This window comes from Zonotrichia leucophrys, chromosome 4, assembly GCF_028769735.1.
Source record: "Zonotrichia leucophrys gambelii isolate GWCS_2022_RI chromosome 4, RI_Zleu_2.0, whole genome shotgun sequence".
Taxonomy (NCBI): Eukaryota; Metazoa; Chordata; class Aves; order Passeriformes; family Passerellidae; genus Zonotrichia; species Zonotrichia leucophrys.
In genome coordinates, this window is record NC_088173.1 from 39,468,176 (window position 1) to 39,486,598 (window position 18,423).

Sequence of the window (18,423 nt, forward strand, 5' to 3'; positions counted from 1 at the left end):
CATAAAAAGTTGATTTGCAAATAGTTCATTTTCCTCTTAGCTGTATTTATTCCTCTGTTGTTTTATGCCAAATCTCCTCCCAAGTTTTTTGATCAGAAGTCTTGAGGATTGCTCTTGCCTTACTCAAGACTACAATGTCTTTAATTTGTCTCGTAGCAATTTTCCTTTCATCTTAATTACTAAAATCTTAATAAATACACCTAACCTACTCTGTAAGGTTTTTGTTTTTATCAGAGATCTTCTTGCACAAGAAACCTAAACACTTTTCCATACAGCTGCACTCTGGTGAAATTACCATTACCAGGTTTAGTTGTGTCAGAATAACGTAAAATTTTATGGATCATGGTTTTGGGTTTCAGAAGCACTGGGTTTTATGTAGTATCAAAAGCCTCTGTCCTATACTCTAACTCACTTGCATTTCATTATACATTGTACCCCTTGGATAAAGGATGGTGTCCAGTTACTTTATCTTCAGAAAACATTACTTTATGCCTCTACTTTGGAAAAAAAAAATGGAGATGTTTCCTCCACCCTTCCAAAAGCAGCTTTATTACAGCAATTTCTCAGGTGCAGGTTCAGCTGAGGCTGAGACAACTCTGGCTCTAACAGTCCCTGAAGTTAAACTGAGTGGACTTTACAGGAATTGATATATAGAAATAAGTTAAACTATCTGAAATGTTTGACCTAATGAAGAGTATATAATGGCTTCAGCAGGCTCTGAACTTACAGAAGAATCATTTTTGGATGGCTCTTTACACTGGCTACTAAGGCAAGATCACAGAATTGCCTCTTCTCCATTAAACAGACTGCACATTAAAAAGAAGCTTAGCTACAGAAAAATGTTGGTAACAGTCTTCCTCCTCTCTGCAGAGGTAGAATCAGTGCTGAGTTCAGTCTTCCACTTGTGTACAAATTTAGTAGAAGGAACTTGTTACCTGCATTATACCAAGATGTAATGCTGTAGAAGACAGGAGCACTGCAGTGACAGTTGTATTTTATACAACTTTCTACAGATAAGTTAATTCCAATTGTATTCCTAGAAAAAAATTTCTGGGGGATTCTAAAAAGTTTACCAGTTTTACCTTCCATTACATAGCTTGAGTTACCCAACAGCAGTCCTTTACAGCTTTTCAGAATGCTCTGTGTGCAGCACTAATTAGTGATACTGCAGCTGGAATGCTGTTCAGTCCTCCCACAAGGAACATCTCAATACACTGATGTAGGAGGCTCTGGCGACTGAGAAGCTGAATCACAGTTTGAGAAACAAGGACTCTGTCCCAAACAGCCACAGCTGTTTGTGGCTGGAACAGGTACCTGGTGCTTTGTTCTCTCACTACAGCTGAGCTGGCAGCAGAACTCTGTCCCACTGCTGCAGCCACTACACAAGCCAGCAATCAGGTTTGTGCTGCACTGAAGACAATACCTCCTCCAGCTTGGTAGGATACTCTTACAGTGCAAATTCTAGTCCACCAGTGGAACCTAGGCATCTCTTATTACAGCAACAAATCAGCCTTTTTGAGCAGTAAATAAAATTTAGACTTTATTACAAAGTAACAGTAGTGTTGTTCTGAACATTCAGTTTATGCATAGGTAATTAAGCACAAATCACACAGGACATTCTTCACCTTTTCACTGTAATGCTGATATTGCTTTTATGGTGTTGGACATCAAGTACAAGTTCATCTCCAACCTGAACTGGGATGGGCTCATCCAGAACAACTGCAGCTTGTTTCCAGTGTGAGGACTCATCAGATGTGTCCAAGCTGTGCTCTTCATCTAGATGGATGTGATACCAGAAGGGAATGGCAGTGACCCGGCCAGACTTACAAATTTGTACCTAAAATTATTTAAAATAATGATCAGTTATACTACTTTGTTCTTTGAAAAGGAAGTAGTTCAAACCATTTCAATCCTTTTCAGAGACAGCTGCAGACAAATAAATCCTGTTTAGCCCACAGGAGCAATTAAGAAGCAGCACTGCAGAAGAGTATTTAAATGCACTTTGGACCCCAGAACTCACCTTCACTTCTCTGCTGGGGCTGTTCTGCAGAGGGCTCATGAGATCCAGCCTTAAAAGCTCTGCTGGCTTGCTCAAGGGTACACAGGGTAATGTGGAGAGATCCAAATACACACGAACAGGTACCTGAAAGAATAGACCAGAATTTCAGGCAGCAACAGCCATTACAAAGGGAAAAGGTAGTAAACTTAATCATAACACTAAAGTTGCCAGGAATTACTGGAATGGCTATCAGAGATAGACAAAAGGCAAAATACAGCCCTCTAATCCCTTTTGAAACATTGGAATACAGTTGCCTGGGAACAGTAACTGCACAGTCATTCTTCTGTACAGTAACGAGGACAAAACTTCCCTGCCAGTTCTAAAACAAACATCACCCATTTTAGTTTATCCCAAGGTCCCTGTGTGGTCACAAAACCTCTCTTGAGAATTTCAACAGTGTTTTTTTCTAGTTCCCACCAAATCTAAACAGCTGCAGCTTTGAAACCATGCCTGGAAGCCACCCACCAGCTTCCTACCTTGAACTGGTTGATGAAAGGAGCTATATTAAACCCCAGGGTTGGTTCTGTTCCTTGAACAGCACTCTCCAGCAACAGAGACTCTGATTCTACAAGCATGCCATATACCAACACATACTGTGGGAAAATCTTCCCTCCACTGTGAAGTAAACACCTGTAAAATATGAGGGAATTCACCTGTAAAGCTGATCAATCAACAGTAATGAGAGAACAGTAAATACATTTAAGAAAGGCACACTAGTTCTTGCTCTGAAGTCAAGTGCTCCTAGGCATAATGTGCCATCACTAAACACAAAAGTTAACAGTAAGGTTTCCCTAGGCCCACAAAGGGGATAAATCCATTTCACACTTAGTTACCCATTTCCATTATTTTACTTCTCCTCTGCCTTCCTTCCCACTCCTCCTGCTGTGAGGAAGAGCAGCTTTGCTGCTGCCTCCCTGGCTGTTCTCACACCACAGGTTTGTCTTTTAGCAGGACCAGTTTGTTCCAACAACCGTTTGACAAGTACATGAATCTGGGTTTTTCTAAACTTGCACTTGATTATTCTTTGTCATCCTGCAAACTTCTGACAGACCAAGGAATATGATGATCCATATTCTTGCATAAAAAAAAAATTAAGGAATCTGAGAAAGTGAAATCTTGATGCTTTAAAAAAAATAAATGTATACAATGGTCATGCCAGAAACACTGGGAGGTTCAATCCAAGGAAAAACCCTTTTTCTACAGAAGCATAACAGTAATTACATAGTCACAAGGAATATTCTCAAAAATTTTCAGGTAATTACAGAATACTAGGAATATTTTTGTCCTTTTATACTGTACCTGGATATTGCAGCCTTTTCCATCACTTCCTGCTGGATTAAACCTGATGTCTCTATAACATCCAAGATAATAATACTCCACAATTTGTCTGATTTGGGTCTCTGTAGCACCACACTTTCTTCTTCTAAGTGGCTGAGCCAAAACTCTAGTGTTTCCTTAGGGAAGTGGTTTGCCTCTGCAATGACATGAAGTGCTGCCTGATGCTGATCTTTCTCAACAGAACTGTAGGCTCTAACTGGCCCAAGCTTGCCAGCTATAATTGGCAGGATGGAGAAGCCTTCAGACACATCTAAAATGTACAAAGCATCAGGATCCACACCCAGAGAGCTCGTGCTTTGATTCTCTTGGAGGTTTATCCCACTGCCATGTCCATCAACATCCATGGAGTGCAAGTCCTTGCTTGGATTTAATGACAGCAGCACTTTGCTCATGGCAGCTTTAAAGCATTCATGGTAAGCTGTGTCATTCAGCAGGGCTATTTCTGTGGATTCCAGCACACACACTGGAGTGCTGCCATCCTGTTCGGTGCTTGTCTGAAGTCCAGCCAGAGCATTACATAATTCAGCCTCATTGCCCAAACTCAGTGTGTCATCTCTGTCACTGACATCCATCCCACACTCTGAAGGCAAGGAAGAAATCTTCTGGATCTTCAAGTAGCAGTCTTGGCAGCAAACTTCCATCATCACAGTATCTCCAGTCTTCACAGAATAATCTTGGCAAAAGAGCATTAAAAAGTTGTGTCAGTTACAGACACATCACTGAAGAGCCTTATGGTGCTTGAAGCAAACAAACAAACAAACCAACCCAGCCACCCCATGATTCTCATGGGTTCCTTCCAGCTTGAGATATTCTAAGATTCTAGGAAACAGGAAAATAAAGGTGGGTGGATAGAGTAGACACTGTTAAAAATGACATTGCCAATGTCTGTACGTGGCGAGTATTCAAGTTGAATGTAGGTAGGAATGTAGGTAGGTAGGAATGTTTAGTTTTGGTTTTGTGGCAGTAGCAGCTAGCAATTTCTACCTCACCTTGCCCACCATTCCTCTCCTAAGTTACTAGTGAGCCAGTCAGTAGCCTCACTTTTTGGAGATGCTCCACAATGCATTAAATTCAGTACAGAAAAAAACCCAACTTGAAGAAAAGCTTTCTCCCAGACCTCATCTGCTTAACAGCAAAGTCCCACAAACAAGCCCTGATGAAGGGACTGTGCTCTAGAGACAGTCATGATCAGGAACCACCTCTCAGCTACTTGCTGTTGAACTTCCAATCCTATTTAGACCTCCTAATCTCTGAGATAACTTATCAAAATGAAAAAAAAAAAACCAAAAAAACCCCAAAATGAAACCAAGCTGATGTACCACAAGAAGCAAACCCACAGGACATACCAAGGAGGCCCTGCACAGGATACACAGCCTGTTCCCAGCAAGTTTCCTCACTGGGACTTGTAGAGAGAGAATGCTCCTCATCAAGCTGCAGTACAAACCACACCACAACAGCATCCAGTATTCCTCCTTCAGTGACTGGCAGGCTGAGCTTCCAGGGCTTTCTAGCTGCCAGGCTTTTCAGCTCCTGACCAAAACAGAAAGAGAAAAAAAGTTGGGGGAGTTTATTTCCATAAATTAAAATTGGTTTCATTAAACTAAATAATCCAAAATTTCTGCACCAATCCATGAGGGCACCCAACAGAAACTTGAAGTTACCAAGCCTCTACAATACCAAATTGTCATCATTAGTACTCATTAGCATAGGAACTGTCTTCCCACATGCAAGAGCCATTTCCCACATGGACAGCCTGTATCCGTGAGAAGCAAACATGCCCACATCTAAGAATACACACATTTAAACCCACTGAAAACTGCAAGGAAGACTTCGGACTGGCAGAGCTTGCCTTACAAGAATGAATAAAAACAGTGCCAGGCTTTTGGCTGAATTCAAACCAGTGCTCAGGCACATGTTTCACTTAAAACCTGTGTTCAATCAGTTCTAGAAGTACTTTGTACTGTGAATTTGCTCAGAGGCTTGCAGAGTCATTATAAAAACAGGAATCAAACATCTTTGAGGGTGTTTTCATCTGCTATCTGGGCTATGTAGGCCTTGTATAAAAGCTCAGGCATGTACAATCTCACTACTGGGAACACCTTACGGTCTATCCTAAAGGCATCATTCAAAAATTCTCCAACACTACAAAGTTTTGAATATGTAACAGGAATTAAGTATTTTTCCATGTACAATTTATTTTTCTCAGGAATTACTTTCTGCTACCAACATTCAGAAGCACAAAAGGACCAGCCCTAATGTTTTAGTTCCAGCATAAACCAATTAACAGGAGGTCAAGCACAAAGGACCAAAGGTTCTCTCAGTAACAGCCTTCTGCTTAGTAACAGCCCTTCCAAAACATTTATCAACTTCCTGATCTGCTTATGTCAACGCTTGTTCTCTGTACATTTCAATCTTAAAATACACATGGCAAAAGAAAAGTTCATGTCCTGCTCTGAGGACAGGACTAGCTGTCACTTGCTGGGTTTCTCATTCTTCCCTCTTTCTTCTGTGTTCTCCAAGAGCTTGTCTATCCTTCTTTTTGCAACTGAGATGACTGAGCAATGGGCAAGTTAAGATTACTGAATGATAACAAAGTTCACAGTGAGATGTCACTGCTCTTCAAACAGACGTGCTTTGCTGCCAGTCCTTCTTTTGGTACCTCCTCAGCTAGTGAAGGAAAGAGCAGCCAGCTGAAGCTTTGCTGGCATCAAGCCCCTTGAAATAAGACAGCAGGAGCACAAGCATGCATCTGGTTCTTGGTTTCTGGGGAGCTGGAGAGGTACAGAAGTGTATTTGATATTAGAACTATTCTTCCTGGTTACTCCTCAACAGCAGCAGGCCCAAGGTTCTCATCCAGTGGGTTCTAGTAACTGCAGTGTTACATTGCCATCACTTAAAAACCCATTTGAGGGCTTATTTCAGCTTTCCCTGCTCTCTGCCATGCTGCTTAACCCATACTTATTTCTCACATTTGCCACTTTGTAAACCTTCTCCTATTATTTATGCCAATTACAGATTTAAACAGCTGTAGCACATCAGGATGGCAATTCATCAAGTAGTCTTGTTAAGAGAGAGCAACGGAAATAAAGCAATGGCACAGGAATAGGCAGTAAAACCCCAAAATTATTTAATGTCACACATGTCCTCTGAATGAGAAAGACCTACAAACAGAAGGAAAATCTACAGCAAAAATGCAGTGATTGAATTTCCTATGTCTTGATCCACAATTTCTCACATATTCCACACCACAACTTCTCATGAAGGATTAGGAAGAGCCAAAATCTGTAACTGTTGGCTAAAGCAGAGTCCCTTTAGGGCCTGAAAGTGAGACTGAGCTTTAATTACTGGCTGCAGAGGTAAACACCTCCCGTGCGAGTGGCACTGATCTGCTGCCAGCACACAGGCAGCACCTGGCTGGGTACAAGTGTAATTACAGCCACACCTCATTCCCCTGCCTGGGAGGGACTGAGCTGCTGCTCATAACAACACTCATAAAGTCATCACCATAAAGCAGCTGCTTTTTTGAAATTATTATTATTTGTGAATTCTGACTTATTATTTCTCTGATCTGTACTGATGTTTTTGATGTCTCCTACAGCTCAGTTTGAAAAACATTGTTTTACTCAATTTTAAGCCTTCTCCTCAGTTCTGTCAGTTTAAGTCTGGACAGTTAGCACAAGCAGAACAAATGCAACATCCCTCTAGTTCTTTGAAATAGGAGTTTAGAAAATAGGTCTTACAAAATTACCTAACTAGTGCTAAGTGATTTCTTACCTGAATTTCTGTTCTTAGCTGGTAATTCTGTACTGTTTTTAAGTTTAAGAGAATTAGAATTTTTTCTTATTACAACAGGAACAAAGATAATTTTTTTCTCATTTTTAGCTGCATTGATTGAACATCCAGGTGTGGCCATGACACAACACAACACATTAAAAAACCCCCAAAACAAAAAATCCATGCTGAAAGTAACCTACCAGTGTTTGGAACTGCCACATTGCCCAGTGACAAAGTAACAACAAACAGTAACCAAGGATTCCCAACCGCATCAGTGATTCATAACAGAGGCATTTCTTCCTTTTTACTTACAATATCTTAACATTTCATGACAGGAGCACTCCATTAATCTAACCAAAACTTCAAAGGAGCACTTCTGAAACATGATTTAAAGAATAACACTGTTTTTTACTTTTAAAAATTATCTTTACATGTTTGCCAGCAGGCAGATGCTTAAGAGCAGACATGTCTCAGATAAGAGCAATAGTTTCTTATTGACGCTGGAAGCAGAAGCAACATTAGGTCACAGAGATTGCTCCCCATAGTATACTGAAGAGCCTTGTCTTATTTCATTTTTCATCTCAGGATGTCAGACAAGCCAACTAGGAAAAGCTATTGATTCAGAAACTGCAACTCCTGGCCAAGCAGCAGCCAAGAATAATTTCATTTATATAACAGAATCTATTTTAGGCCCTGACTCAATGCCAGCTCCTCACCACAGGTCAATGAGCAAGAAGCACACCAGAGATCAGCTGTATCATCTTTTTAGCAAGCTCAGCTGCAGGGGCTGAGCTCCCTGCTTTCCAGTTCAGGCCTATTTGGCATACACATACAAATGTATTTTGTGCTAAATACACAAAACTATGCTACTAGATTTTAGAAATACCCTAAGATACAAAGGAGCTGAAGTGTGGAATCAAATGGTTGAATAGAATAATTTCTTCATGTCCTCTTTTACATTTACCCACTGGCATTTATATTTTTATGCCAGATAGAAAAATACAGCCTTTCTCCTGTCTTCAAGAGCTTTGTGAAGACTGACTTTAGAGAGATAAATTAAGTCAGCTCCACAACTGCGTAAATCATTTAGGATGGATCTCTTGCATCCATCCTCCCCTCCACGTGCTGAGGCTGGCAGCTGTTTGATCTTACAGTGAGGTAGTTTATGAAGTTCCCTCAGCTATGTCAAATAAACAAAAAAAGTCCACCTTCAAAAAAATCACAGACTGTCATCTGAGGAATCACATCACCAAACAACCAGACAAGCATCAAAACCAGCAGAGGATTTCAGAGCAGCCCTGCCAACTCTGCGCTTGTGAACTGTTCTGAAGTTGAACCCAAAACCAAATGACATATGGGACTTTTCGCTATCATAAAAAGACTACTTAAGAAGGGTTTAAGAAAAAATCATTACCTGCAGATTGTTGAAATCTACTGCCATGACTTGGCAGGGCTCTGTGAGGGCTCTGTAACCCCCAGGAATACGACTGAGCTTCTCGGTGGTGTAGGGCTCCACAGTTTCCTCTGAGCCTGCAGCAGCGTATGTGGGACTGAAGAACTGCACTGAATTGGACAAGCACACACCAGCAACTTCTTGCATTCCCACTCTGGGAGTAAAGGCAAACACAGGAGAAATTAAATTCCAAGTTATTTGACCAAAAACCTAAAGGAAATTCTCCCTAGGCTAATTATTTTTAAATGTACAGAGTGTTAAAACAAAGAAGTTAAAAAACACTAAAACAGTTCTGTGGTGTTTTTGTCATGTTCAGAGCAGCTCTAAAACACAGAAAATGCACCTCACTTTGAAGAATCAGAACTGAATGCTGTCACCAGAAACTAAAGAAAAGCCCAATACATATTAAGAATTTGATCATATCCTAGGAAAAAAACCCCAATACCAATCAGAGCACAAGCCATGAAGCATAACTTTGAATTGCTGAAAGAATGAGCCAGAATACAAAACAGAAGATCAGATCAGGCACAGAGAGATGGCTGTGCTATGCAAGATTAACAACAATTGACTGATTATCAACAATTGCTGATTCTCTCTCAGCAAGATGAATCAGTGTTTGATGATAAATTAAACACACTTTTAAATGTACTTCAGGAAAAAAAAGATAATGTATTCATTCAATTCTGGGCTCTATGTCTACTTCTAACCATTCAAAAAAAAATTAAAGCATGAGGAAAAGCTCAAAGAAAAGTTACATTAATTGTTCAAGGCAGAAACTGCTGGATTATATAAAAATCATGAGAAAAGAGATACTTGTACACTGCTATTTCACTAGGCTTCCTGCTCAGAAAAAAATATCCAAACCCCAAAGCTCTCTGTAGATTGTGAAAACACTTGAGGAAATGTGAAGGCATGAACATCAGAATAATTTAAAGAGATCTGTGTAGTTTAAATCTGAGAACAGGCAAGTGTTTTACATAAAAACAGTACTTTTTAAAATAATCTTAAATATTCTTACTGGAGCAAAAAGGGATCTCAAACTATAAAGGCAAGAAATTTAAAAGTGACTTTTTTCCCTATAGCATACAATTAATTTGTGACAATGACTTCAGTCCTGCTAATCACCTGACCTTAAGCTATTAAAATGGAACATCAATTCAACAATCCAAAGTTAACAGCAAATTAACTTTCATTGTATTTAAATTTTGTAAGTAATGGTCAATGCCCAGTTTCAAGGCAAAACCTCTTCTAACTGATGAATAATTAACTCAAAAAAGAAACTATTTTGTGACCATCTACCACAGGAACTTCTTTCTCTTTCTGGTCACTGTCCAGGTCTACTGCATTGGAGAAATCACTGATGCAGCCCAGTTGCTTTTCATCCAGTGCACTGGAGCTCCTCTAAAAGTTAATATTTTCTCTAATCTACAACCACATTAATCCTAAACAAAATACCCTAAGTCCAAACCTCTCAGACAGACTGTCTCCATACAGTGATAATGTTCTAAAAGATTGGAATAAATATGAGAGCAATTTATACACAGTCAGAATTGGACTCAGCAAAGAAACTCTACTGTATGCCAGTCCAGAATTAGGCAAAGAACATTCAGACAGATAAAGACAGCTGGGGTTATCAACACTTAGGCTTTACAGGGGTTAGATCCAGGCTTAAATCCAGAAGTGAGGTATGAAGCAGATTATAAAGAGGGTAAAATGAGGATACAGGCTAAGTGTTAATCCAAGAATCTCCAATTCAGAAATCGAGAAGTAATTTTACTATGAAGGAATTAAATTTCTTTAGCATGTGTTAGAGGCAGGTATTTCAGCATAACTGTATGATTAAAGGGTCCAGAAAATCTGAACATCAAAGGGATAGGGAGGTGGGGCAAAAAAAAAGAAAAAAAAGACAGCCTGGGAAAGGGGTGGGGATGGTGAGAGCAGAAATCTTTTTCGTTAAACAGATAATCAGCCATTCCAAAAATAAAGAGCAAAGTAAATGAGAAATGGTCAATAAAGCAACCAGTCTCTCTTCCCAAATAAAAAATGTGGGTTCAAGCTGTGCTAGAGTTTAAACACACCTGTGATGTCTACGTATCTCTTTGCATTCCACTGCCATCCCAAATATTGTAGCACTTGCAGGAATAACCCTGCCATAGTCTCCAGCACTAATGTCTTGGTTTTTCGGCTGTGAAAACATGAACAACAACATGCAATGAGACAGTGGATTATTTATACTATTACTATTATTTAGAAAAGCCTAAATTACATATTAGTGAGCCATTTAAGTGACAGTCAAAACTTTGCTAAGTTCTTAGTGACTGGAGAAGTCACTACTCTTTGGCATTCTGCTGGCCATTAAAGGAGGTTTTTAAATACAGTGTCTCAATATAACCAGGCATCAGCTTTACTCTTCAGTCTACTACTTCCTGTGTGTAACTCTAGCAAAATGCAGATTGAAAAACTGTTAGACTACACTGAAACACTGCAGGACTTTTCCCTTATGCACCATTCCTGTATTTAACACTAGAGGTCATCAGTTTCAATTCAGTACAACACGAAAGGTTTCATCCAGCTAAAACTTTCTTTTTAAACGAGTTAGAATCAAGGCAAGGAGAAAATAAAGAGAAGTCCTCTTAGGATGAATATTAGCTTAACAGAGATTAGGCTATTTAAAACTCCTTGTAATATTATTTTGCTTAATGAACTAGCAAATCCACAAAATATAAAGCGAAATCTGAGACCCAGTGGAATTGCTCAGTCTTCCAAAAAGGTTCAAATCAGCAAAAATAAACAAATTTACTTACCAAATCATAATTGAGTGTTCCCAAATGTTACAATGAAAAATAACTACCATTATTCAGCATTTTCTGCCTACTCTGGCTGTACATTTAAAATCCACACAAACCCTTTTGCTTACAAAGTTGGGGGACAAAAAAAGATTTAAAAATAAATGAATAAACAGTGATTAAGAGTGAACATCTGTGATGAAGGAAGGTTACATCAGGGAAACATGCTTTGCAAACACATGTTTACTCAGAACACAGAGCTCACAGGAGTACAATGAAAGTTTTGCCTCACTGCCACTTACCAAAATCAAATTCATGGAGGAAGCCCAGATCACTCATTTTTAGCATACCAAAAGGAATGAAGTATTTAGAAGACAAATGTTTCTCATTCCCATATGTCTGGAATGTGTGCACATGCACAGGTACCCACATCACCCACCTTTGGTTGTAAGAGCAGATGTTCCCAAGCGTGTATCAAGCTCTCCACAATTCCTTCTCCAAATAAGCCAGCATCGACTGTTTCTGTGACAACCAAGGAAACTCTAGGCAAGAAAAATATCACATATAATAAACACTCCTGTCAACAATCAATCATTCTTTTAAAGAAAAAAAATCCACCATACCAGTATGAGCTCAGAGCAAAACTTTTACCAGGAGTTTCAGTGGACAATTTAACTCTTCCAAAAAATTATGTTTTGAATTGTAGTCAGAAGTTATTGAAGATGCAGATAAAAGAGAGCAAATATTGAGCAAGAATTTACTGTAAACCCTCTTGCTCAGCATTTATAAATAAGTTGTGTGGGAAGAATCTAGCCAAAACAGGAAGATGTTTCAGCCTGGGCATACAGCCAATGATACTGCAGAATATATATTTTGTGCAATAGTATGTACTCATGCATGTGCATAAAAAGGAATTAAAACTCCCAAAACTATAATCAAAGCACAAAAAAAATCTGACACATACTAACAACTCTAAAATCTTAAGTCCTCTGGAATTAAATGAGAAAACATAATGGCATAATAAGAGGAGACACTTCCAGAACAGCAGTAATTAACTATTTATTAATAGTTGACATCTAGTAACTCATTATATTCACTAACGGGATACGTGCATTACAGTAGCTCAGATGATTAGGCAAGCCAATTAGGCAAGGCTTGATTGGCCTAAACCAGGACCTTCATCATTTCAGATCAGGAGCCTGTACCATCAGAACTTATTAAATGTTAATAACTCGATTCTATTCAAAGGCTGCAGAAGTGAGCCACAAGATCACTTCATAGAAGTGCAAAAGTGTGTTAAAATTACTTTTATGACATAGTAATCTATTTTTTTCCCCGTTGCTGCAGTATCATTACATATGCCCCAAAGCTCCCACCATCAAAGAATTAAGCTCCTTAATTTAGGACACTGTTGGTCTACCAATAGAAATTAGGATGATCTGAAGAACATGTTGTCATTTCTGCTCTTTAAACACATAAAAGATACAGAGAAACTTCTCACATTATGAGCAATATCACAGAAGTGTTACTTCCTGTTTAGGTCACAAGGCATTTCCTATTTTCTTGGAATGATGAGCAAACTCACCAGAAAATACCACCAGAGGAGAAAGCAACAACGTACCTTTCAGGTATGTGCTTTGGAATTTCTATATCAAGTGACTTCAAATGCAGAAGTTTGATCTCTCTTTCCATATTATTTGCTGCCACCACATCACGGGCAAGTTCATACATGGTTTTGGATAATTCGCAGGCATAGACAAAAGATGCTCCCGCCTTTTTTGCAAACATACTGAAAAACAAGAATCAGGGTTTTTCCCCTCCTCCACATCTGCTTCACATTTCTACCCGTTCAAGTCTAAAAACCATCCTTAGATTAACTGGTATCTCCTGTGTGAACAATGATATTGCACAAGTTGATACCCTCTTGATATGTTATCAGCAAAAAAAAAAACCACCACACTTAGCATAAGGACACTCTCTCAGCTATGCTGAATCCACTCTTTACAGTCAATATTTAAAGACAGGACAAATAACATTACAACTTCAAAACCCACGTGAGTAATTCAATTTCAGCAGCACTTACTGGCACAAAAAGCATCTGCAACAAATAACAAAAAAAGGTTCAAAAATACTACTCCAGACTCACTGGCTTCTGTAAGCTCTGCTTGCTTTTTCAAGTTCTGTCTCCATAGAAGGATCAAAGCAGTTACTTTTTCCACTCTCAGCCAAATTTCGTCAGGCAATCAATACATTTCTATTAAATTCCTGTGAAATGTGCATTGTGGCATACCTCAAGATGCCCGTTCCCGTTCCTATATCCAGGACAGATCTGCTCCCTGAGCGCACAGCGCTCTCGATGGCCCTGAGGTAGGTGAGGTTCCTCTTGGCATCGTTGAGCATGATGAAGTGCCAGCGCTCCACCAGCCAGTTCGCAACGCGGTAGAAATTCTCCCTGGCGTCGGCAAAGTCGGGGTTGAGCTTCACCGCTTTGTGGAAATAGCCAGCTGCTTCGTCTCTGAAACCCATCCTAGGAGCAAGAGTGACAAACAAATGGAAAGTATGCATGCAGCTGTGAACATCTGAGGGTCTGTAAAGAAGTCTTATGTCAGCTAAAAGACAACAGAAATATTTTGTGTTAGTTTGAAAAATTATCTTTAGAAACAGGGCCATTAGTTTATGAAAAAGAATGATTTATAGCTTTACATCAAGACACTGTAAAATGCAAAGCCAGTTCAGAAACAGGATTGTGTGCACCAACCTTCATCCACTACTGCATCTTCTGACAAAGTAAAACAGGTTTTATTTACAAGAACTCACTGCAACAACATGACAGCAGCAGCTCTGCAATCTTGTCTCACAGATACTCAACTCAAGAGAATGTTATAACCTCAAGAGAATGCTATAAAACTGTGGGTACTCTATTTAACTGGAACATCCTGCAAAACCACCAAATTTTGAGTTGCCAGCTTTTGCATTAAGTGCCAATTTTGAAAAAAGAAATTAAAAGAAACCAAACTGTGAATCTGAATCAAGTTTTAATGATACCTACAGCATAATCTCAAATCAGACAGCACGGAAAAAAGCCCTAAATCTATCAAATGTTTGTATACATTTTAATACAATGCTCAGAGAGGAGTTCCTTTAAAACAAAGAAATTACAAAAAGGAAACCTAACTAAAACCTGGATTATCATCTATGATTTCAGTCTTAAAATTCCAGCCTTAGAAGACCTGAGCAACAACAAAACATGGTGGGTTTTTTTTCCATTGTTGCTGGGATTAACAACATTTATTTTAGCACTGGCTACTCTTTTTAAGCTACTTAAGACAAACATATATGAATGCATTTGTACTCACAACATGCCCCTTACAAACACTGAATATACATCACTGCAAACCTGAAGAGGTGTTCTCCCATACTGTTACAGATCACTTCATCATTGGGATACAGCTCAAGGGCTTGTTCATAGCAGTTAAACAGATCTTGAATCCGTGCCAGAGAATCCAGTTCTTCTGCCCATTTAAAGAGAGTAAACTGAAATGTTTCCTAGAAAATAAAGCACAGACCACTGAGGTCCTGGGAGTTGTCACAAGTAGGGAAATGAGCCCTGAAAACATCTGGAGGTGTCCTGGCATAGATCTGCACAACCACACACAAGGATCAGCACCCAGCAGTGTTTACTGAGAGCCCTAATGTGTACGTTAACATGTACACATTAATATGTGTGAATATTAATGCATGCTCCAATACTAACAAGGCCCTGTTTTTATTAAATGCCATTGACACACAGAGACTAAAAGAAGATTCTATGAACTCCCTTCATACAGAGCTTATTAAAGAAATCATTGGCCATCCCAATTATTACTGATTTTCCAATTCTGTCTTCAATAAAAGTAGAAGTCAGTTACATGCAACAAATCTCAAAACATGTCACAAAGACCTCAAGAGAATTAGAATAAATAAAATTCCAAGTAATTCAAACAGAACTTACTTTGACAGTAATTTTTAACTCAGGAGCTAGATTTAGTACCAGGAGATAGTGAGCATATGCAGTTCCAAAATCCTGATTCTCCAGGCAATGCTGAGCACTCTGCAAAGACCTGGAAACCAATTCCCGTCTGCTGGCTTCCCGGCCAGCCCTGTGGTTTGAATGCAGTTTGGCATTGGAGTTGGGCATTCTGAAGGATGTAAACACTCACTTATTCTAAAAAAACAAAAAAAAAGAAAAAGAAAAAGGTCTCACATACTATATACTGTAGGTTCAAACGTTTGTACACAAAGTTGACAGATCAAAAAACATTTCAGTTTTCACTGGCATTTAGTAAAGACATCTCTTCTCCCACCAAGTCCAAAAGATTTAAAAACATCTCATCTTTACACTACTGATAATTCCATCAGCTCTGAGGGTTCACCATTCAAAAGTCAGGTGTGTACCACATCTAGATTAAACCAGGTGTTCTGGAAACAGATAACATTTCTGGCTTTGCAAAATTTATTTTGGTAACAGACATTTTAGCACCTCTCTGACCAGACAGCGTGGCACACTGGCAGTTTATGCATTCAATAAATTTCACAGCCAACCACAAAATCTGCAGGTTAAATTTCTTCTCCTTGAACAACAGCATCTTCATAAGCAAAGCCTCACAGAGCTAATGAGTTCACAGTTTATTTTACACAAAGCATCATGGCTATTTTTCCCCTTAAAAACAGCGACCAGAGCCAATATGCATTTTTATACTTGCCTGTGTCACCGCTGTAACTCTTAAAGACACGCAGGTGAGCACAGCTGTAGTATAAAGAGACGGGCCCCAAAGCTGAAGAACGCGAAGGATTCGTGGAGAGGGACTGCAAGAAACACAACACCATAACGACTAGATTTTTTTTTTTTTTTTAGTTTTCTTAAAAATACAGAAGAAGAAATAACAACACGCAGACCAAAGGGCCCCGGGACACGCAGAGCCGGGGAGGTCTCGCCGCTGGCACCGGGGCCGGGGCAGCGCGGCCGAAGAGCCCCCACGAGGAGCTGCCCCGGCAGGTGCGGGGAAGGTGGGGGCTTATCCTACTGCCGGGCATCACCTGCTCCAGGATCATCCGTCACGGGCTCCAGAACCATCCATCACGGCCTCCAGGCCATCAGTCACGGGCTCCAGGGCCATCCATGCGCGGAGCTCTGCTCCCGGGCCGCGGCCATAGCGCAGCCAGGCCGGAGCCATCGCGCAGGCGCCGGGCGGCAGTGGGTGCTGCGGGTAAAGGTGTTTCCATTACCCGCGTCCTTTCTCGGCCCGCGTCCGAGCCTCTGGAAACTGGCAATGCAGCTCGTGCCAGCGCAGGGCTGTGGAAAGGATCCGCAGCCATGCCCGGTGCTGTCCCTTGGCGGTCCGAGCTGTTCAGGGCTGCTCGGCCAGCACGGAAGAACCACCACCTTAACTGCTGCCCAGCGCTGTGTAGCACCGCCTCCCTACACTGCTTTGTAGTCACCGTGCTCCTGACTCTTAAGTTTTAATTCCCCTCTTGGTAAGTTCCCGAGAACCTCAGGGGAGAACAACACCGGCTTTAAGTCATAAACAAGCTTTTCTTGGACCTTTGATTGAGAGCTTTGCTCGGCAGCCGCAGACCGCGAGGAGCAAAATCCAGAGCTTGGCTCCACATCCCGAGTTCCGTATCCTGCCCCCTCCCATGCCTGTGCCACCGCTTACCTTCCCTGTGGAGCTGTCTGCTCCGGGAACAGCCCCAGTCGGGAGCAGCCCCGTTCGGAGCCTCGGAGTTCCGCTCTAAAAAGGCAGAGTTCATTCGGTCATGTCCTACTTCTGCGACAGGAACAGGCCGCGGCATTGTTTACTAATTATGAAGCGTTTGGAAGCTGCTCATCTCTACTTTCCCGTTTTAAAGCATGAATGCAGCTCTTCCACGCTTTTACAGCTGTGGATATTGTGCGTGCATACCCTTTTAGAAACAAATGAGCGTTGTGTAAAAATGCCAGGCCAGCATTTTGAACAAGATGAAAAGGGCACGTACGGAGTGGGAGCATGAGTCTCAATGGAACGCTGTAGCAGCTAAACTGTGAGCTGTGCTAGAAAAAATATAACTGGTAAAGCACTTGGGCTGAATGAAGTCCATGAGGATGTGTAAGTATCGGTATCAAAAAGTATCAAATACTTCATATGAGGACTGAGCTCCAAAGGAGGATATATATTAAATCAATTCATTGATTGGTACCAACAAGCCTTTATTCAGTTTTGAAAGAAAAAAAAAAAAAAGCTGTGAATTTTAAATTAGTTACAGATAGGGAACAACCTTTTCGGACTTTGTCTTAATTATGCTTTCCATCTAGACGAGGATAATATGAGGCAAAGAAAATGTTAGCACCTGTGGGACATCATGAGCAAGAAGGAGAGAAAAAACACAATGCAATTATCACCTGTGGTCAGAGAGGTGTAACAAGAGCTGGTCTGCACCAAACACTGTAATGGGCAATTATCTCTGGCCCTCCATGGTTCTCCAAACTAATTCAGCTGTATTTTTTGTCAGAGGAAATAAATGCTAGTGGGTAGCATAAATTCTTTATAGGGCATATTTTTAAGCATAAATGAAATAGTACTGTGTGCTAATTTGACCTATTTGTGAAGATTACTAAAATATGGCAGAGTAAAACCCTTGAAATTCACACGAGTCCATTCATTTAAAAGGCTGGGGAGGATACTTGTTAATTTCATACTCACAACTTTGTGATGGAACACTTCAGGAAAAAATGGCCCCAGGATACAATGCTTTGTAACACTGACAAAACACACAGCAGCTTTCTAAAATAATTTGTTGGGTAAAGCTTGCGCTGTAAAGGAATGACAGAAAGGAATGCCCATCAGAGATATACATGATTTCCATAATAATCATCAAATTGGCTGAATAGAATAAATAATGTTGGTCTGCATGGTGAGTGCTTGCAGACCAGTCTGTTTTTATATATGAACTGCTGATGGATGAGAGGGAGCATGCAGCATCGAGGTATCTCACAT

The 18,423-nt window shown here is 40.3% G+C and overlaps 1 protein-coding gene across 2 annotated transcripts; it reads right to left on the bottom strand.

Moving 5' to 3' along the window:
• Window positions 1-1,512: 1,512 nt before the first annotated feature.
• On the bottom strand, window positions 1,513-17,232 carry PRMT9 (protein arginine methyltransferase 9). Of its 2 annotated transcripts, none has more exons than XM_064711237.1 (14): window positions 17,107-17,232; window positions 16,153-16,255; window positions 15,402-15,614; window positions 14,808-14,956; window positions 13,701-13,937; window positions 13,032-13,199; window positions 11,850-11,952; window positions 10,703-10,809; window positions 8,586-8,778; window positions 4,744-4,927; window positions 3,359-4,070; window positions 2,536-2,689; window positions 2,021-2,143; window positions 1,513-1,837 (listed from the first exon to the last, which is right to left on the bottom strand). In XM_064711237.1, the coding sequence occupies exons 3-14, from the start codon at window positions 15,585-15,587 to the stop codon at window positions 1,622-1,624; spliced, it is 2,532 nt and encodes an 843-aa protein (XP_064567307.1). In that variant the 5' UTR covers window positions 15,588-15,614; window positions 16,153-16,255; window positions 17,107-17,232; the 3' UTR covers window positions 1,513-1,621. The 2 variants fall into 2 exon arrangements, with proteins under 2 accessions (XP_064567307.1, XP_064567306.1); XM_064711236.1 differs by lacking the exon at window positions 17,107-17,232 and adding an exon at window positions 16,487-16,625.
• Between the last annotated feature and the right edge of the window lie 1,191 nt (window positions 17,233-18,423).